Source organism: Dermochelys coriacea, chromosome 11 (assembly GCF_009764565.3).
Source record: "Dermochelys coriacea isolate rDerCor1 chromosome 11, rDerCor1.pri.v4, whole genome shotgun sequence".
Taxonomy (NCBI): Eukaryota; Metazoa; Chordata; order Testudines; family Dermochelyidae; genus Dermochelys; species Dermochelys coriacea.
The window spans coordinates 501,741-521,507 of record NC_050078.2 but is presented as its reverse complement, the minus strand read 5'-3'; the positions used below and the strand labels follow the sequence as shown (position 1 = coordinate 521,507).

The window sequence follows — 19,767 nt, the reverse complement described above, 5'->3', positions numbered from 1 at the left end:
AGCGTGGGACACAGACGGGTTATTAGTCATGGGGACCCCAGCGTGGGACAGAGCTTGTGAGCACAGAAATCAGGGACCTGCAGCAAAGTCCAGCTTGGGGGACCCAGAGCTCCAGGTGTCCCCTCCCCCCAAGTCCCAAACCAGGCGACTGACTCGCTTCCAGCAGCCCAGCCTCCGTCACCCCCAGCTGCCCCCCTGCGGCCTTTGTCTCCTTCCTGGGCAAACAGGTCCCTGGTCTCTGTTCTCCAGCACGGCCGGCTGGCTCTGGCAGAGGAGGGGCCCGGCTGTCAGCTGCCAGGCTACAGAGTGTCTGCTATTGTCTGTGCCCCATTAGCCAGGCGTGTCACACCTGCCCTCTGGGGGTCCCTGCAACGATCAAACCCCTGTCCCACCACCTAGATTGAGGTGGGCAAACTACAGCCTGGGGGGGCCGCACCCGGCCCTTCAGATGTTTTAATTTGGCCCTCGAGATCCCGCAAGGGAGCGGGGTCAGGGGCTTGCCCCACTCCACGCATGCCGTGGCTCCGCATGGCTCCTGGAAGCAGTGGCACATCCCCCTCTGGCTCCTACATGTGGGGGCAGCCAGGGGGGGCTCCGCACGCTGCCCTGCCCCAAGCGCAGGTCCCATTGACCGGGAACTGTGGCCAATGGGAGCTGCAGGGGCGGCGCCTGCGGATGGGGCAGCATGCAGAGCCATCTGGCCATGCCTCCATGTAGGAGCCGGAGAAGGGACGTGCTGCTGTTTCCAGGAGCTGCTTGAGGTAAGCGCTGCCTGGAGCCTGCACCTCTGAACCCCTCCCGCGCCCCAACCCCCTGCCCCAGCCCTGATCCCTCTCTCGCCCTCCAAACCCCTTGGTTCCAGCCTGGAGCACCCTCCTGCACCCCCAACCCCTCATCCCCAACCCCACCCCAGAGCCCACACCCCCAGCCGGAGCCCTCACCCCCTCCCACACTCCAACCTCCAATTTTGTGAGCATTCATGGCCTCACCATACAATTTACATATCCAGATGTGGCCCTAAGCCAAAAAGTTTGCCCACCCCTGATCTAGATACTTGAGTAACACACAGGGGAAACTGAGGAACACACAATATTCAGAGAAAACATGAAGAACTTTCCTAATTCGTCACGGGCGGGAGCACTGCCAGGTGATTTGGAGGTGTACAGGACGGGGGATGGAGGGAGAGTCTGTGGGTGCTGGGGGCAGGGGACACCTGCTCCCTCACCCACACAAGGGCACCATCTGGCTACAGTTCCCTCTCTGTTAAGACCCAGCCCCCCCCCACCCTCCTCCCCAGCGCTGACCCACCCAAGCGTGTGGAAGCTGCTGGAGGAGCCCCTGTTGGGGCTCAGCACCCCCACCCCAGGGAGAATTGCCAACCCAGTTCCTTTTCTGCCCATGTCCCCATGGGGCTTTGTGGAGGAGAAGCAGGGCCTTTCCCTGGTCCCCAGGCTAGTGACTCACTGCCAGGCCCCACAGCTGCTCCCCCCGCAGCCCCTCTGTCGCAAGGTGCGGGTGTGGGGAGCGGAAATGGAGGCCTGCCCTCATGTTGCTGAGGAACAGGGAAGTGTAGGGTCCCACTGGAAGGTCAATTCAGCTGCAGTGGGAATGGGGGTCACCCCAGAGCACCCCCTGCCCAGGACCGGGCAGCCCTGCTTACTCAGGGCACTGCCCCGCTCAGGGGGTGGGGGGGCAGCAGGACATCCCCCAGCAACGTGGGGCACTGGAGTGGTTAATGGACAGCCCCCGCTGTGGCCAGCCAGGACCCATCTGTCCAGCTGCGGTCGGGCTCCTCTGTTGCCAGCACCTAATGCCCTGCAGGGGAGAAGGGAAGGTCAGGGAGCAAGTGACCCACCCCCATCCAGAGACCTCCTCCACCGTGACTTGGCAGGGCCACGGACCCCCCACAGGTAGGGCGGGGCCCCGTGGCAGAGACGGATCCTGGGTGGGGGCGAGGGGGCCTCCAGCTCAGTGATTCACCCCAGATGAGGCATGAAGAGGCCCACGGCAGAGTGACGGACCCCAAGCGGGGAGGGGCCCCACAGCAGAGCAAAGGATCCAGGCTGGGCAAGCAGAGGCCCCATGGCAGTGACAGACCCTGGCCAGGGGCCCCACAGTTGGGTGACAGGAGTTGCCCGGGCTGCCAAACACAGCCATGGTGGAGACACACGCGTACCTCGCATGGTGAGCCGGGCCTTGGAGCGGGCACTGCCGACGGAGACCTTCAGCACACAGCTCGTGCTGGGCGAGGTCCGGCGCAGCGCCAGCCTGTGCTCGTGGCCCACGCTCTCCATGCGCATGTGTGTGCCAGCCCACAGCACCTCTCCGTTCAGGCTCCACTGGGGCGTGCGCGGCAGGGGGGCAGACACCTCGCACTCAAACTGGGGCCAGCACCTCCATGTTCTGCAGCCCCCGCAGCACCGGGAGCTCCTTGGCTGCAAGGCCACAGCAGCCCCACCAAGGGCGCACCCAGCCTGGCCCAGGCAGTTCCCAGTGGTACCCAGCCCCACGAACGGTGCCGGCCCCCTGCCCACCAGGGCCAGCCCCAACCTCCTGCCCCAGCACCCCCTGCGCCTCACCCTCCACCAGCAGCCGCGCGGTGCAGCGGTCGTCAAAGGCGTCGCAGGTGTACGAGGCCTCGTCCTCGGGCCCCCCCGGTGGATGATGAGGGTTCGAGAGCTGTCCAGGCTGCAGATCTCGTACTTGTCGCTGGCGAAGATCTCAGTGTCTCCGCGGAACCAGCGCACGCGGCCCCGCGCCTGCGACACTGTGCACTCCAGCGTGGCCTTGTGCCGCGCCAGCGCCGTCTTGTCGCGCAGCGGCTTTACGATCCGGACAGGGAGTGCTGCCGAGGGGAGGCGCCTGTGAGCCCGTGGGGATGGGAGGGGACAAGAAAGGGGCTGGGGCCTGGGGGTCACTCCTACCTCCCTCCCCCGGAACCCAGTGTTAGACCTCCCAGCCCACAGCAAAACCCCAGCTCGGCACTCGCCCGGCCCTCGGCTGGCACCTACCACACGCACTACACCTGCCATCCACTCGCCCCCAGCCCCTTCCCCGCATAGCTGCCAGCCCCCCATGCTGCCCACCTAGTCACCCCCCAGGGCTTTGCGGGGACACATTACCCTCCACCTGCAGGCGGGCTTCGCAGGCAGCTGCCTTGGCGACAAACCGGATGCATCCCGCGTCCTCCGGGCGCACGTTGCAGATGAGCAGGAAGTGCCTGGGGCCTGTGGAGGAAGGCGCTGGTGTGACGCCGTGCACCGCGACCCAGCCATTGCAGGGACTACGGGTCAGCAGCCCCCTGCCCCGGGCTGGGACAGGCAGACTGGGGAGCGGTAAGCAGGGAGATCGCCTTGGGGCTGGTGCCCCACCCTAGAGAGCCATAGAGTCTGGGGCTAATATAGGGTTAATGAAGGGCCCAAGCCTGGCTGGTGTGAGTGACACAAGGAGCGAGCAGCTCAGCTGGACTCTGGCGCCCCCCATGCTGAGAGATGCCTGGGGCAGCAGGCAGTGGGAAAGGCAGTGTATGTGTGCGTGTGAGCATGTGCGTGTGTGTGTCAGTGAACCAGTGTGTGCGTGTGCACGTGCATGTAACAGTCGCCAATGTCGGCATGTGTGTGAACTAGGCACCAGCTTGTGCATTCATGCATGTTCAAGAGAGCCAGTGTATGCACTGGTGAGCCACGGTGCTGTCCGTTCACCGTGTCTGGTGGGCTGAGCAAAGCGAGGCCTTAGGCTTCTCTCCAGGCAGCCATTCCTGCGATCCGAGCCTGGGTGATTCTAAAGCGCCCGAGCTCCCTAACTTGTGGACACGTGCAGCCTGGGCGTGAGTCGGTTAATCTGGTGTGGCACCCTGCCTGTGGAGCCGGCGCGTCCACACGGAAAGCTGGTGTGCCAGAACTGTCCTGACCTTGTTCCCATGTAGATGGCCCTTTGCTGTAAGGACACACTGTCTAACGGCCGAGTGCTGCCAGCCCATCAATTCCAGCCTACTGGGGACTGGTCTGGGCATGGTTGGGCAGAACCCCCTGAGCTGGGTGACAAACACCACCGGGAAACGGACACATGGAGCGCCTGGCACCTGGCGAGCAGGGTCACGGCTTCAGCCACCTCTGTAACTGTCTATAGACCCACGAACTGGCTGGGGGCAGCCGCTGACATCGTCCAACACAGCACTCCCCCAACTCGTCTCTGCCCCGCTTTCCCCTGGAGTTTAAACCCTGGGTCATATGGTGCATCTACACTGCCAGGGAGGTGCCAGTGTGGCATGGGATGGCAGAGCCCTGCCAGCATTAGTCTGGCTAGCACAGGTAACAGCAATAGTGTAGACACAGTGGCACAGACTAGCAACCCACGCACAAGCCCCCCGGGGACCCTGTGTATGTATTCGAGTGGCTAGCCCATGCCACCACATCTGCACTGCTGCTGGTACCCAGGCCAGCGAGATTAAAGCTGGCACGGGCACACCTACCCCTTCTACAATCTCACCCTCTCTTCCAGTTAGACTTACCCTGGCAGACAGGGAAGAAATAAAGAAGGGGCAATGGCCATGAACACAGAGCCCCTGGTGGGGAAGAAGTGTGTGGGGGTCACACAGAGCCCCTAGCAGGGGGAGAAATGGGGGACACACACAGAGCCCCTGTCAGGAAGAGAAGGGGGACCTGCCATGGGGAGGAGGGGGAATGGGGACACACAGAGCCCCAGAAGGAGGGAGGGTCTAGGCTGTGTTGCAGGAGTCACTGAGGTTGCGGATGGGGTGGGGCACAGGGAGCTCGGGAGGGGGTTGGAGGAATGCAGGAGCCCCAGGGAGCGCCGTGAGCTCAGCCTGCCCAAGCTCTGTGGTCCTCTAGTCATTCTACGCCCAGGCCATGGGACTCTCAGTGCACCACTCCAGTAACCTCCCTGCGGGGTGTATCGGTGTGAGAGGCAAAGAGTCCTGTGGCACCTTATAGACTAACAGACGTATTGGAGCATAAGCTTTCGTGGGTGAATACCACAAGACTCCTTGCCACTTTTACAGATCCAGACTAATACGGCTACCCCTCTGGTGTGAGTGAGGCAGGCAGAGTGGGACAGTGAGCAGCAGGGACACCAGGGCCCCCGGGAGCAGCCTGGCTGGGGCGGGGCACTCACCCTCTTGCCGAATTTTCACAGCGCTGGTGACTTTGATTTTCTCATTGCCTCTGAACCACTCGCCCTTCACGTCCTCGTGCGACACCTGGCAGGTGAAGACGGCGTTCTCGTTCTCACGCACAAGCACGTCCACCAGCTCCTGCACAATCTGCACCTGGCGCTCTGCAAGGGGACAGGGCCAAGCGTGGCCCCAGCGGGACAGGAACAAACCCCTGGGGTCTCCATCCCCACAGAGCTCTGCAGGGGCCCTGGTGTGACTAAGGGAAGCCCCATCCCCCAGCTCAGAGCCCAGGAGCCACCCCCAGCTCTCACCCCCAGGAGAACCCCCAGCTCTCAGCCTCCCACCCCAGCTCTCACCCCCAGCTCTCAGCCTCCTTCCCCAGCTCTCACCCCCAGGAGAACCCCAGCTCTCAGCCTCCTTCCCCAGCTCTCAGCCCCAGGAGAACCCCAGCTCTCAGCCTCCCACCCCAGCTCTCACCCCCAGCTCTCAGCCTCCTTCCCCAGCTCTCACCCCCAGGAGAACCCCCAGCTCTCAGCCTCCTTCCCCAGCTCTCAGCCCCAGGAGAACCCCCAGCTCTTAGCCTCCCACCCCAGCTCTCACCCCCAGCTCTCAGCCTCCTTCCCCAGCTCTCAGCCCCAGGAGAACCCCCAGCTCTCAGCCTCCCCCCCCCCCGCACTGTCCCACACCCCTCGGGAGCCCTCTTGGCTGGCCCGTCGTACCGTAGACCCGCAGTGTGGCGGAGGCCCGGCAGTCCCCTGCATCACACGTGTACTCCCCTGCGTCGTCCAGGCTACAGCGGCTGAGCTGCAGCAAGCGCCGCCGGCCCACTGAGTAGATGCGGCACTTGGGCCCCGCTCGGAGCACCGTCCCATCCTGCCAGGGAACGCGGAGCAGAACGCAGTCACTGGGCTGCCTGGAGGCCAAGGCCATGCAGGGGGCAGGGGCACCCGGCAGGCAGCCTGGGAGGGACGGTGCAGGACGAGGGGCTCGGGGCTGAGCACCTGTGGCCATGCAATGACACCGCCTGCCAGGAGGTTGGGGGGCCCATGGCTGGGGAACCCTCCCTGCAGCTCGTCCCCACATGGGTCACCCTCCCTCTGAGCTTTAAGCCGGTCTTGGCCCAGGGCAGAACGCCTGCCTGCAGCCCAGAGGGGCCCCGGGCCGGGTGAGGCCAGGCCCTGGGGCCCAAATGTTTTCACACAGCCGCCCTCACCTTGTACCACTTCACCTCCGCAATGGGGCGGGACAGCTCGCACTCGAAGCTGGCAGCCCCTGTCTCAGGGACACCCACATCCCGGGGGGCCTTCACCATGGCAACTGGTGGCTCTGAGACAAGAGGAGACACAGGCCCAAGCGTTAACCAGATGCAAGGAGCTCAGCTTAGGAGTGGGACCAGAGGGGCACAGGACGCTGCTGTGGAGAAGCTCACAGCGCTGGCGTCCCCAGCAGGGCACTGCTGCGGAGAAGCTCACAGCGCTGGCGTCCCCAGTGGGGCACTGCTGCGGAGAAGCTCACAGTGGGGAGGTCGCAGCTGGGCCCTGCTTCGCTGCAAGCGCTGGCCCACGCCTGTGATCTGCTCTTGGGGCATGGGCTGCAGACCCCAGTGCTCAGGCAGCAGCAGCAGGGCCTGCAATGTCAGGCTGAGGCTCTGCAGAGCGGCAGGATGGGGTGAGCAGGTGGCACCAGAGAGTGGTTCTGTGGAAGGCCCCACACGGTGAGACACGTGGCCCGCACCACAGACAAGCCCGCACCTCTGACGGTCAGGCGGGCACTGGAACGCAGGGTGTCGGCGGTGAAGGTGACAGTGCCCGAATCCTCCAGTGTGAGCCCCAGCAACGTCAGGCTGTGCACGCAGCCTGTGGTGCTGACCCGGCAGGTCCGGCTTGGCTTCACCCGGATGCCGTCCCGCATCCACATCCCGGGCACGTCAGCATGGGACAGCTCCAGCTGGAACGTGGCCGTCTCCTTCTCAAAGGTCTCCACATCCAACAGTGGCTTCCGCAAAGACACCTTTCGGGCTGCAGGGGAGAGAGAGCGGTGCCAGGGGGCAGCGATGGGTCTGCACCCGGACCAACGCCAGGGGGCAGCGATGGGTCTGCACCCAGACCGACGCCAGGGGGATAGGGATGGGTCTGCACCAAGGGGATGGGCCAGCCATGAGCCCCCACAGTCCAACCCAGGGATGACTCCCAGCCAGCTGCAGCTGCCAGAGAACTTCCCTGAGATACAGCCTCAGTTGCTTGGCTCCCATTTGAATCCCCTGCCCACCTCAGGCCACCCCACCGCCGCCCCACACCCCCCCCCACTCCCCTCTCCAAGCCACCCCACACACACCATTACCTCCCCTCTGCACCACCCACACCCTCCCCTCCCTGCAGCCTCTCCCGTCCTTGGCACGGCCTGGCCAGGCCCTGCTGGAGTAAAGCTGCCCCAGAGCCAGGGGCAGGGACACCTACGCTCCACGCTCAGCTTGGCCTGCGTCCGGTCGTGGAGGCTCTCGCAGCGGTAGGTGCCACGGTCCGAGGGGCTGAGGCTGCGAATGGTCAGGCCCCGTCTGCACCCGGCCTCCTGCAGCTGGTACTTGCTGCCCGGCTGGATGAGCACCCCCTGCTTCAGCCACTGCACCTCGCCGGCCTCGCGGCTCAGCTCCACCTCCAGCAGCGCGTCCTGCAGCTCCTCGGCCACCACATCCTGCAGCTTCCGCACAAACAGCACCTGGGCCTCTGCAAGGCACCGCAGGGCAGGGCTTCTACCGGGCCTGATGGGGAGCCTTGGGAAGCCCCCGCCGCCCAGACCCTGTGAGACACCCTCTGGGGAACTGCCCACAGGGGAACTACCCCCCAGGAACTACACTCCCATCCAACAGCCCAGAACGTGTGAGAAACCCTCCGGGAAACTACACCCCCCACACACACACTGCCACCCAGAACCTGTGAGAAACCCTCCGGGAAACTACCCCGCCCCCCGCACACCACCCCAGAACCTGTGAGAAACCCTCCAGGGAACTACCGCTCCCACCACACCAGAACTTGTGAGAGACCCCCCTGGGGGAAATACCCCCCAGGAACTACACCCCTCCACATACCCTCTGAGAGACCCTCTGGAGAACTACCCCCTGGGGAACTACCACCCCCCCCACCCCGCTGCCGCCCAGACTCTGTGAGAAACCCTCCAGGGCACTACCCCCTTCACATTGTCCCAGAACTTGTGAGAGACCCTCTGGGAAACTACCGCCCCACACACCACCCCAGAAATTGTGAGAGACCTTCTGGAGAACTACCCGCCACCCGCCACCCCGAACCTGTGAGAAACCTTCCAGGGAATGACCCCCACCACCACCCCAGAATTTGTGAGAGACCCCCCCCGGGAACTACCCCCCTGCTGCCCTGAACTTGCGAGAGATAACCTAGGGAACAACCCCAATGATTCCAGAACCTGTGAAAGACCCTCCAGGGAACTACCCCCCGGGAACTACCCCTACCCCATCCCAGAACCTCTGAGAGACCCCCAGGAACTACTTCCTGACATCCCAGAACCCACAGGGAACTATCCCCGTCACACCAAACCTGTGAGACACTCCCCAGAGATCTCCCACAAACTACCCCAGCCATCCCAGAACCCTCCAGGCGATCCCCCAGGAATTACCCACCCTGCCATTCCCACCACCCCCAAGAGACCTCTTGGCACCCACCCCAAGTCAACCGAGACCCCTCCCATGAGAGACCCTCCCAACAAAATACCTCCTTCTGGGAAAGACCCTCTGTGACGAAGTGGGAATGTTCTTAATGTTTTCTCTGAATACTCTGTGGGTGCCTCAGTTTCCCTTATGCAGTTTTTAAGTATCTCGGTGGGGAGATCAGGGGGTGTGATTGTGGCAGAGCCCTAGAGGGCCAGTGGGATGGTGTCTGCACAGAGAATGGCCGACACCCTGTCTCCTGGCCACTGATGGCCTGGGACCCTCCCCTGCAAAGGTGCTGACAGAAGGGGTTGGAGAACAAAGAAACCAGGTGGTTTCCTGGCCCAGGAAAAAGACAAAGGCCAGAGGAGGGGCGGGAGAGTTTCAGTTGGGAGCTGGCTGGGGAAATGTGGGGAGGCTCAGATGGGCTCTGGGTTCCCTGCCCCCCAGGACGGACCTGACTGAGGGGTCCTGTTCTCTGCACCTACAAGCTCTGGTTTAGACTATGTTCCTGTCGTCTAATAAACCTTCTCTTTTACTGGCTGGCTGAGAGTCCCGTCTGACTGCGGAGTTGGGGGGCAGGACCCTCTGGGTTCCCCAGGACCCCGCCTGGGTGGACTCGCTGTGGGAAGCGCACGGAGTGCAGAGGATGCTGGATGCTCCGAGGTCAGACCCAGGAAGGTCGAAGTTGTGTGAGCTTCTTGCCCTTGGGAGAGGAGGCTTCCCCAGAGTTCTGACTGGCTTTGTAGGGAGCAGTTCCAGAGCATCACCCAGGGACTCCGTGACACCCCCAAACAGGATGGACCCTCCCTGAGACTCCATCCCCAACGAGACAGACCCTGAGAACCATGGCTCGACACCCCTGCACATCCTCTGTCCCTCAGTGAGATTCCCCCAAGACAGACACGCTCGGCTAGGATGGGCTGTGGCCAGCCCTAGGCTCCTCCCCTTGCACGCTCAGCCAGGCTACCCTGCCCCAGACCCCTCCCTTGCACGCTCAATTGAGCCAGTCCCACCCAGGCCCCTCACCTTGCACACTGAGCCAGGCCACCCCACCCCAGGCCCCTCACCTTGCACACTCAGCCGGGCTGTGCTCACAAGACCCTCAGCACGGGCTGTCACGGTGGCTGCGTCTCCCAGCTGGCACTGCCGGATGGTCAGGGCGTGGCACAGTCCGTTCCTGGTCACCACCAGTCGCTCGCCGGGGGTGACAGCCTGGCCGTTCAGCTGCCACGTCAGGGCCACGTCATCCGGGGACACCAGGCACTTGAAGGTGGCATCATCCCCCTCCAGCACTGTCAGGTTGTGCAGCTCTGAGATGATCTCCACCACCCTGGGCACTGGGGTCAGAGCGGGTGAGAATGGGAGGCTCCCACTGGGCCTCCGGCCCATCTCCCCACATATCCCGCTCGCCCCCTCCCTCCCCCTCCCCGGCATCCCACTCACCCCCTCCCCCCGCACACCACCTCCGCCAGTGCCCCACTCATCCCCCTCCCCCTGCTCACTTGCCTCCCCCCACATGAAACCTCCACCAGTGCCCCGCTCACCCCCCTCCCCCTGCACACCACACAGCTCTCTCCCCCAGCACCCCTGGTTCCACTCTTCTGACCCCCCACTCTCAGTCCCTGCTCCCTCTGGCCCTGCCCCCTCCCTCTGTCCCGTTCCACATCGCTCAGCCACTCCCAGCTGCTGGGAGCCAGCGTGGGCTGCAAGATGGCGCCTGGCTCTGCACCCCCCACCCCGGGCACAACCTGCGCCCCCCAGTGCCCAGCCAAGGGCAGCGCCCAGGCTCAGAGCAGCTGAGTGAAGGGCACCCTGGGTGAGAAACGGGTGATGCTGTTGGGAGGAGCTCATGCCCCCTCCCCCAGCGCATGGCACCCACCTGGGATTGGTACGTCCCTCCCCGGTCCCAGAGAGCCACAGCCATAAAATACCCCCTTTCCCTGGGCTGGTGTGACTGGGCTGTCAGTGCGTCCCTCCCCTCCCACGGGGCACAGCCCAGCCACGGGGACCCGCCTGCGTCACGCCAGCTCGGGGACTGCAGTGCACTCTGTTGGGGGTCAGGCCACTGGGCTGGGACGGGTCTTGGGAGGGGGGTTGGGTCACAGAGGCTGGGTCTGCGGGGGAGTTGGAAAGTCCCTGGAGCTGGTCTGGTCTGGGGGTTCAGGGCCCTGGGGCTGAGGGCTGAGCCCCGGTGGCTGGGCTGGGCCCAAGGGCTGGGCTGGGTCTCAGGGGATCAGGTCCCTGGAGCTGGTCTGGTCTGGGGGGATCAGGGCCCCAGGGGCAGTGGATCGGGGCCCCACGGCTGAGGGCTGGGACTCGGGGGCTGGGTTGGGTCTCAGGGGATCAGGTCCCTGGAGCTGGTCTGGTCTGGGGGGTTCAGGGCCCCGGGGCTGAGGCTGGGCCCCAGGGGGATCAAGTCCCTGGAGCAGGGCCCCCTGGCCCCGTGACTCACCCTGCACAGTCAGCGTGGCCAGCGTCCGGTCATCCTTGGATTCGCAGGAGTACTCGCCGGCGTCCTCAGGCCCCACATTGCTCAGCGCCAGGGAGCGCTCCCGCCCCTCTGCCTTGATCTCCCACCTGCCGCTGGGCTCCAGCTCCTGCCCATCCTTCAGCCACGCCACCTGCCCCTTGGCCTTGCACAGCTCGCACCACAGCAGCACCGTCTCGCCCACATGCGCCTGCACATCCGACAAGCCTCGCACAAATTTCACCAGCAGCTCTGGGAACACGAGCAGAGGCCAGTCAGTATCTGTGCCCCTGCTGGGGGGCCCAACCTGCCTTCAACACCACTGGATCCCCACTGCCATGGGGTGGTCCTGTCTTGCCCCAGCCCTGCTCTGCCCTGGGGCTGCAGGGCTGCTGTCTGGGACGTTCCCCAGTGCTGCTGCCCTCACCTTTCACGCTCACTTCAAACTGCATCTGGTCATGGCGGGACAGGCAGGTGTAGAGGCCGGCGTCATCCTTGCCCACGTTGCTCAGCACCAGGCTGTGCACCCGGCCCTCTCGCCGCAGCTCGCAACGCTGCCCTGCTGCCAGGGGCTGCCGGGGGCCCCTCCAGCTCACTGGGGCCTGCTCCTTGGAGACAATGGCTGAGAGCACGGCACTGCCCCCCTCCAGCACCAGCACCTTCTCCGGCTTCTCCTGCTTTTTCACAAACACCACTGGAGCCTCTGGGGAGAGAGAACCATGAGCAGCGAGCCGGGCGCAGGCAGGAGCTGGCCAGGGAGACAGGCAGGGGGCCAGGTACTGGCTAGAGCTGGGCAAGGAGCTGGGCACTGTCAGGATCCAGGCATGTAGTTGGGCAGGGAGCCGGGCAGGGGGCTAAGCGCTGGCAGGAGCTGGACAGGGAGCTGGGCCCAGGCAGGAGCGGGGCAGGGAGCTGGGCCCAGGCAGGAGCGGGGCAGGGAGCTGGGCAAGGGACCGGGCACAGGCAGGAGGAGGGCGGGGAGCTGGGCAGGGGGCCGGGCGCTGGCAGGGAGCCGGGCAGGGAGCTGGATGCTGGCAGGGAGCTGGGTAGGGAGCCGTGCAGGGAGCCGGGCAGAGGCCGGAGCAGGGCAGGGAGTCAGGCGCTGGCAGGGAGCCGGGCAGGGAGCTGGGCACAGGCAGGACCAGGGCAGGGAGCCGGGCAGAGGGCCGGGCACAGGCAGGAGCCAGGTAGGGAGCCGGGCACAGGCAGGAGGAGGGCGGGGAGCTGGGAGGGGGCCGGGCACAGGCAGGAGCAGGGCGGGGAACCAGGCGCTGGTAGGGAGCCGGGCAGGGAGCGGGATGCTGGCAGGGAGCTGGGTAGGGAGCCATGCAGGGAGCCAGGCAGAGGCCGGAGCAGGGCGGGGAGTCAGGCGCTGGCAGGGAGCCGGGCAGGGAGCTGGGCACAGGCAGGACCAGGGCAGGGAGCCGGGCAGGGAGCCGGGCACAGGCAGGAGCCGGGTAGGGAGCCGGTCACAGGCAGGAGGAGGGCGGGGAGCTGGGCAGGGAGCTGGATGCTGGCAGGGAGCTGGGTAGGGAGCCGTGCTGGGAGCCGGGCAGAGGCAAGAGCAGGGCGGGGAGTCAGGCGCTGGCAGGGAGCTGGGCACAGGCAGAACCAGGGCAGGGAGCCAGGCAGGGGGCGAGGCAGGGAGCTGGGTAGGGAGCTGGGCAGGGGGCTGGGTAGGGAGCTGGGCAGGGGGCCAGGCAGGGAGCTGGGCAGGGAGCCGGGCACAGGCAGGAGCCGGGTAGGGAGTTGGGCACAGGCAGGAGCTGGGCGGGGAGCTGGGCAGGGGGCCAGGCAGGCAATGACGTACCCCACAGCCTGGCTCACCTCTCACTCGCAGGGTGAAGTGCACCTCGTCGTCCCCAGTGTCACAGCTGAAGGTGCCGCTGTCGCCCGGCTCCGTCTGCTTGATGGTGAGTCTGCGCGAGGGCCCCTGGCTGCTCAGGAGGAGCCGCGCCCCGGAGCGCAGCGCCCGCTTGTTCTTCAGCCATTGGACAGGAGCCTGCTCCTGGGAGAGCCGGGCAACCAGCGTGACACTCTCCCCTTCCAGGACCTCCACGGGCGTCTTGGCCTCCTCCTTATTCACAACCCGAATGGGGGGGCCTGGAACCAGAGGGGAAAGGAAATCATCAGGCAGCTTTTCGGGGCGCTGTGGGGAGCAGGCTGGGAGAGGGTGACTATATTCCCAAAGGGAAAACAGGACACTGTGAAGGGCTGGCCTGAGCCACTCGCCCGAGCCCCTCTCCTTGTGCAGGGCTGGCCCCGCTGCTCCCCCGAACCACCCGCCCATGCCTGAGCACTGCCTCCCCCCGCGCGGGGCTGGCATCGCCGCTCACCCTCCTGCATGTTCCTGCACACCCCACTTTTCTGAGAAAAATGGCCATTTGTCCCACTGATCGAGGCAGCAAAGCAAACAGCACAAATACCGCTTCAGCAGGGGGCACTGTGGGGAGCGGGGTAGGGGTCACTGGCTGTGGGGGGGCACTCGCAGCTACCCCAGCCCGGCCTCTCCCAGCAGGGGGCACTGTGGGGAGCGGGGCAGGAACGCTGGCTGGGGGAGGGGGAGCGCTTCCGGCTACCCCAGTACAGCTGTGGTGTCTGCACTGGTCCTGCTGGTGACACAGGGCAGGAGTCTGGGAATCCTCCATCCAGGCGTGTCAAACGCAAACAGGAGCTGGCTGTGGGCCTCCTGCAGGCTGGGCAGCAAGTGCTGAGGAGCGGCCAGAGGCCTGGGCTGGGCATGGCAAAGCAGCAGGGCGCATCCAGCCGAGCCAGCACCTCTCATTCCTCTCTCTCCCGTGCGCCCGCTGGCAGGGATTGGGGCAGCCCCGCAGCCCCTCCTGCACTGCCAGGGCTCAGCCTCCATCAGGCCAGGACAGTGTCTTCATCCCCAGCCCCGCCCCAGGGAACAGGGACACCTCACACACAGCCCTTTACCCCGGCTGATAAACGCCCAGCTCAGCCCCTGGCAGCAGCAGGAGGGGCACCTGGGAGCTGGCCAAGGTGAAATGTAACCAGCCCCTGCAAGGCTCCTGCTGTTCTAAGGGGGCCGCCTTGCTCCTCTGGCTGCTAGGAGCAAGCGGCTGGGACCTGCGCGTGGCTCCCGCAAACCCTGAACAGTGAAGGCGGAGCTCTCCCCATTCCCCACCCCACAGGCCAATCCCAGAGCCCCCCTTCCATTTGTATGGGAGCCTCCGAATCAACAGCGAGGGGAGGCATGGGGGGGACATTTGCCATGGGGCCAGGGCTTCCAGCCCAAACCCCAGGCCCAGTAAGACAAGGAACAGGCAGCACGTGGTCCGGAGGGGGGAGTCCAGAGAACAGAGGGACGATCCTATGTAAAAAGGCCTTTCATTCAGGAGGCACAGAGAGGCATCCCTCACCCAGCACTGATATGCAGCCACCTCTGGACTGGGACGCAGCAGCTGCTCAGCAACAACACCAGAGTTTAGGACCAGAAGTGCTGAAGGATCCTGTATCCAGCAAAGCTTGGGGGAGGTGCAATGGATTCTCAGGGAACAGAATCTGGCGAGGACACTACGGAGAGAGCTCTGGGATGACAAGTAGCCAGAGCCACCATCCCAATCCCTGCACACTGCACTGGATGCCCAGGGAGAGCAACCTTACTGAACCTCACCCCACTATCTGCAGCACGGGGCAGTCCCAGGGGCTTTCCCCTCCAGGTACTGACCCCATCAGCCCCACCTAGCCAGTGAGAGCTGACAGGCCCCCAGCCTGGCTGGGACGGACAGCGTCCCTGCTCTGCTCCTCGACCAGCCCACCTAGCTGGCATGTACAATGCCCCTTGCCAGCTCACCTGCCACCTTCACGGCCGTCACCATTCGGTCACCGACAGCATCACAAACATAGGAGCCAGAGTCGCTGGGCCGGACCCCAAGGATGGTCAGCTGCCTGAAAGATCCCCGGTCCTCGATCCGGACTCGTTCACTGGCCACCAGCTCCTGGCCATCCCTGAGCCAGCGGACGGCAGCGCTGGGCCGAGACACCTCGCAGCCCACCACCAAGTCATCACCGGCCACCAGGCACTGCTGCTCCCGGACCCGCTTGCTCCTCACAATGCGCACAGGGGGCTCTGGGGAGTCAGAGAGAGGCAGCATCACTGCATGGGGCTCGGGGCAGGGCGTGCCTCACGTCCCACAGAGTATGGTACGCAGCAGCCAGAGCGACCCATTGCTGATAGACGGCACTGCCTGAACCAACAGACGTACTAGCTGTGCTGTGGAGGGGCTGACTGACACAAACAAGCAGACTGTACAACAGGCAACTGACAGACGGAAGTAACAGCACAGACTCCAGACAGGCCAGGGAGAGACTTTGGTCAAGTTCCAGCTGGTGGGGAAGCACACCTATGACAAAGTGGGACTGTTCTTAATGTTTCCTCTGAATAGTGTGGGGGTGCCTCAGTTTCCCCTAGGCAGTTCTTAAGTATTTAGGTGGTGGGATAAGGGTGTATGGTCATTGCAGAGCCCTAGAGGGCAGGTGTGTGCAGGGGTCTGGACACAGAGAATGGCCGACACCCTGTCTCCTGGCAACTGATGGCCTGGGCCCTTCCCCCTGCAAGTTGATAGCTAAAGGGTTGGAGAACAAAGGAATCGGGTGACCTCCTGGCCCGGGAAAGGGACAAAGCCCAGAGAAGGAGGGAGTGGAGAGAGCGGGAGTCAGGGGGGGCTGGCTGGGGATGAGGAGTGAAGTGCAGACATGGTTGTCTGGCTCACTGCCCCCCAAAATGGACCCAGCTGAGGGTCCTGTTCTCTGCACCTACAAGCTCTGTGTTAGACCGTGTTCCTGTCATCTAATAAACCTTCTGTTTTACTGGCTGGCTGAGAGTCACCTCTGATTGCGAAGCTGAGGGACAGGACCCCCTGGCTTCCCCAGGACCCTGCCTGGGCAGACTCGCTGTGGGAAGCGCACGGAGGGGCAGAGGATGCTGGATGCTCCAAGGTTAGACGCAGGAAGGGGGAAGCCGAATGAGCTTCTTGCTCTGGGGACAGTCTGCTCCCAGAGAAGAGACTTCCCCAGAGTCCTGCCTGGCTTCATAGGGAGCAGTTCCAGAGCTTCGCCCAGGGACTCCGTGATAACACCCGTGCCTCAGCTGAGCTTCCCCACTCCACCCCAGAAGGTACCTGGGACGATCCCAGCATTGGCCGAGACAGCAGGCTGGGGTCAGAGCCCCGCTCCGGGGCACGCAGAGAGGGGCTTCTTCATGGGCTGCAGGGGGATGTCTCAGCTGGGAGAGACCTTCCCCTGAATGAAAAGGAGAGTACTTGTGGCACCTTAGAGACTAACACATTTATTTGAGCATAAGCTTTCATGAGCTACAGCTCACTTCATCGGTTGCATCCGGGCTGGGACCGAGGGGTTTGGAGGGCGGGGAGGGGGGATCAGGGCTGGGCAGGGGGTTGCGGTGCAGGAAGGGGTGCAGGCTCTGGCTGGGGATGCGGGCTCTGGGGTGGGGCTGGGGATGAGGGGTTTGGGATACAGAAGGGTGCTCTGGGCTGGGATCGAGGGGTTCAGAGGGCAGGAGGGGGATCAGGGCTGGGGCAGGGGGTTGGGCAGAGAGGGAAGCTCAGGGGTTCAAGGTCTGGGCGGCACTTACCACAAGCAGCTCCAGGAAGCAGCAGCATGTCCCTTCTCCGGCTCCTACGTAGTTCCCGGCCAATGGGAGCTTCTGGACGCAGTGCTTGGGGGTGGGAGCAGCATGCAGAGCGGAGTCCCCTGGCTGCCCCTATGCGTAGGAGCCTGAGGAGGGCCATGTCGCTGCTTCCAGGAGCCATGTGGAGTGGCCCCCAACCCTGCTCCCCGGCTGGAGAGCCAGAGCGGGGCAAAGCCCCAGACCCTGCTCCCCAGTAGGAGCTCAAGGACCAGATTAAAATGGCTGGCAGATTAAAACGGATTAAAATGGCCGTAGTTTGCCCACCCCTGCACTAGGGCTAGGATGGGACGCGTGGGCTGACAGCCCTTTCAGGGCTATTATAGCTCATATAACTGGATGTTCCCAGGATCCATGAGAACACTACTGCTCTTTGAATCCCACTGACCTCTTGGCATCAAGGATACCATGTGGCAGGGAGTTCCACAGGTTATGTGTGTATTGTCTAAAATACAACAGCATTTCCTGCTGCCGCTATTAAATACACTGCCTTCCCATTACACTGAGCACCCCATGTTCTGCTGTTAAGGGAGGGATAACCAGCCATGCCCAATCTCCCACTCTGTGCCGCTCATAGAGACACACCTCGTCAGCCTCTGGTATGGGTCTCCTCTAAACCAAACTGTCCCAGCCTCTGCAGTCTCTTTATACGGAAGCTCGCCCAGCCCCTTCCCCCACCCGGGACCCCACCAGACCCTTTCTAAAGCTGGTAGACCAGAGCCTGGAACAGCACCCCAGGCTCAGCCTACCAGTGCGATCGCAGCAGATGCTGTCCATGCACTCTCCAGCCCTGCGCAGCCGCAGCTGGGGTTACTCTTCACCCATAGCCGCACATCAGGTATGCGTGGGGCTGCCCAGGGCTCTCCCCTGAGGGGTCACAAGGAGTTCAGAGCCCAGGGCAGAGCATGAGGGTCCAGATTACTCCTTCCAGTGGAAAGAACAGGAGGACTTGTGGCACCTTAGAGACTAACAATTATTTGAGCATAAGCTTTCGTGAGCTACAGCTCACTTCATCGGATGCATTCAGCTGTAGCTCACGAAAGCTTATGCTCAAATAAATGTGTTAGTCTCTAAGGTGCCATAAGTCCTCCTTTTCTTTTGCAGATACAGACTAACGCTGAAACCTGTCCTTCCAGTGGGTGTGTCCTGCATTGCCCACACTGAACTTCACCTGCCCCCACTGCAGCCCCCCTCCCTGCACCTGGCTGGGCCCTCTGCCCCCTCCCCTCGGGCTGGGCCCTCTGTCCTTCCTCAGTCCCCTCTGATTTTAACTACCCTAAGTCATGTGGTATCATCACCCACCTTCCTATCGCCCTGCTCACCCCCTTTGCAGACCATTAGTCCACTGAATAAGGCTCCTCACACCCTCATTCTGTGGGGCCCGGCAGCAAAGCGCCTGTCCCTCCAGAAGGGCTGCCCAGTTCCTGCATTGCTCCCCAATGCCAGGCAGGGCCCTCGCCCACCCACCGGATGGGAAGTCGGCGTCAGGTCAGCAGGTGTGGGGCCAGTTCAGCCGTACCTTCCACGGTGACACAGAAGATGAGGCTGTCGTCGTGGCTGTCACACAGATACTCCCTGCGTCCTTGCTCTCCATGCCCAGAATGACCAGTGCGCGCCGCGCCCCGTCCTCCTCCAGACGCACGCGCCCCGTGTCCTGCAACTTCTCACCATCCTTGTACCACTTCACCTCTCCGTTGGCACGGGAGAGCATCACCTCCAGCACCAGGTCCTCTGCAGCCAGGCAGCGGCGGTGGGTCTGCAAGCTCACCCCGCCCCAGGATCGTCACGGGAGGGTCTGGCAGAACCAAGACAAACAGCAGCCTATGGAACCTCCCTGCCACAAGGTTTCACTGAGGCCAAGAGCACAGCCGGCATCAGAAGGATTCGATATTTGCATGCACAACAGCGACAAGAGCCCCCATGACACTGCATGATATACAAGGGCACTGAACCCTCCTGCGCCAGTGTTGGGGATAGGGAGGAGATTCCCCAGGGCCCATCCCCCATTGTAGGGTTGTGGTACCTTCCCCGGAAGTGCCTGGGGCTGTTCGCTGTCAGAGACGGGCACCAGATTAGAGGGGACCTGCTCCACTCCAGCCTGGGAACTCCAACACAGACACAGGACTCGGCCTGCTCTAAGCGCAGGCCCCCCGGGACCAGGGTGGGCACAACTGGTCCCTGAGCATCCTGAAAGAATGGGCCTGCAATTAGCCTGTTTCATGTCACACCCCTTGGTTCCGGTTGGGAGGAGACAACCAGCACAGCTGCCAGGGCTCTGGCGAATTGGGCACTGCACCACTGGCCTGCTGTGCCCAAGTGGCAATTGTCTGTACTATTTTTATCACGTCTGTGTCTGCCTCAGTTTCCCTATATGCTGCATTGTTGCCTATTGGGGGCAGGGGAAGAGACAGGTGTGAAGGGTTCCCAGTTGTCTGGGGCCTGAGGTCCCATATCAGTGGAGCTCTGGAGAAGACAATGGCAAATCCAACTGCCCAGATACGGATGCCTGGCAACCAAGGACCCAGAGAGATCTGCACTCCCCACCACTGGGCAGGGGGCTGAGCCGCATCCCCCAACTTGGGAACAAAGGGCTGGGGGGTGGGGGAGGGGAGTTGTGTTGGCTGCAGGAAACAGTGCAGGGTACACTGGGGAGTCTGACTGAGGAGGTCAGTCGGAGTGACAGAGGGATGGGGCTTTGGGCTCCCCAAGGTCTCCCTGTGCTGGGTCCAGGTGACTAATAACCCAGCTGTCGGCCGGCACTGGATGCGTGTCGCTGCAGATGCTGGCGGAGGGGGCATTGACCCCTAAGATGGTGT

At 63.6% G+C, this 19,767-nt stretch overlaps 1 protein-coding gene across 1 annotated transcript in view; it reads right to left on the bottom strand.

Moving 5' to 3' along the window:
* Positions 1 to 1,081: 1,081 nt before the first annotated feature.
* OBSL1 (obscurin like cytoskeletal adaptor 1) overlaps positions 1,082 to 19,767 on the bottom strand; it is a 59,338-nt gene continuing 40,652 nt past the window's right edge. The window contains exons 15-27 of the mRNA XM_038422545.2: positions 15,098 to 15,373; positions 13,108 to 13,383; positions 11,708 to 11,983; positions 11,266 to 11,532; positions 9,881 to 10,150; positions 7,591 to 7,857; positions 6,886 to 7,152; positions 6,348 to 6,460; positions 5,854 to 6,007; positions 5,134 to 5,295; positions 3,123 to 3,227; positions 2,580 to 2,845; positions 1,082 to 1,815 (exon numbers count right to left, since the gene is read on the bottom strand). Coding sequence (XP_038278473.1) covers positions 1,678 to 1,815; positions 2,580 to 2,845; positions 3,123 to 3,227; positions 5,134 to 5,295; positions 5,854 to 6,007; positions 6,348 to 6,460; positions 6,886 to 7,152; positions 7,591 to 7,857; positions 9,881 to 10,150; positions 11,266 to 11,532; positions 11,708 to 11,983; positions 13,108 to 13,383; positions 15,098 to 15,373 — 2,837 coding nt within the window. The 3' untranslated portion in view covers positions 1,082 to 1,677. The remainder of the gene's footprint in view (positions 1,816 to 2,579; positions 2,846 to 3,122; positions 3,228 to 5,133; positions 5,296 to 5,853; positions 6,008 to 6,347; positions 6,461 to 6,885; positions 7,153 to 7,590; positions 7,858 to 9,880; positions 10,151 to 11,265; positions 11,533 to 11,707; positions 11,984 to 13,107; positions 13,384 to 15,097; positions 15,374 to 19,767) is intronic.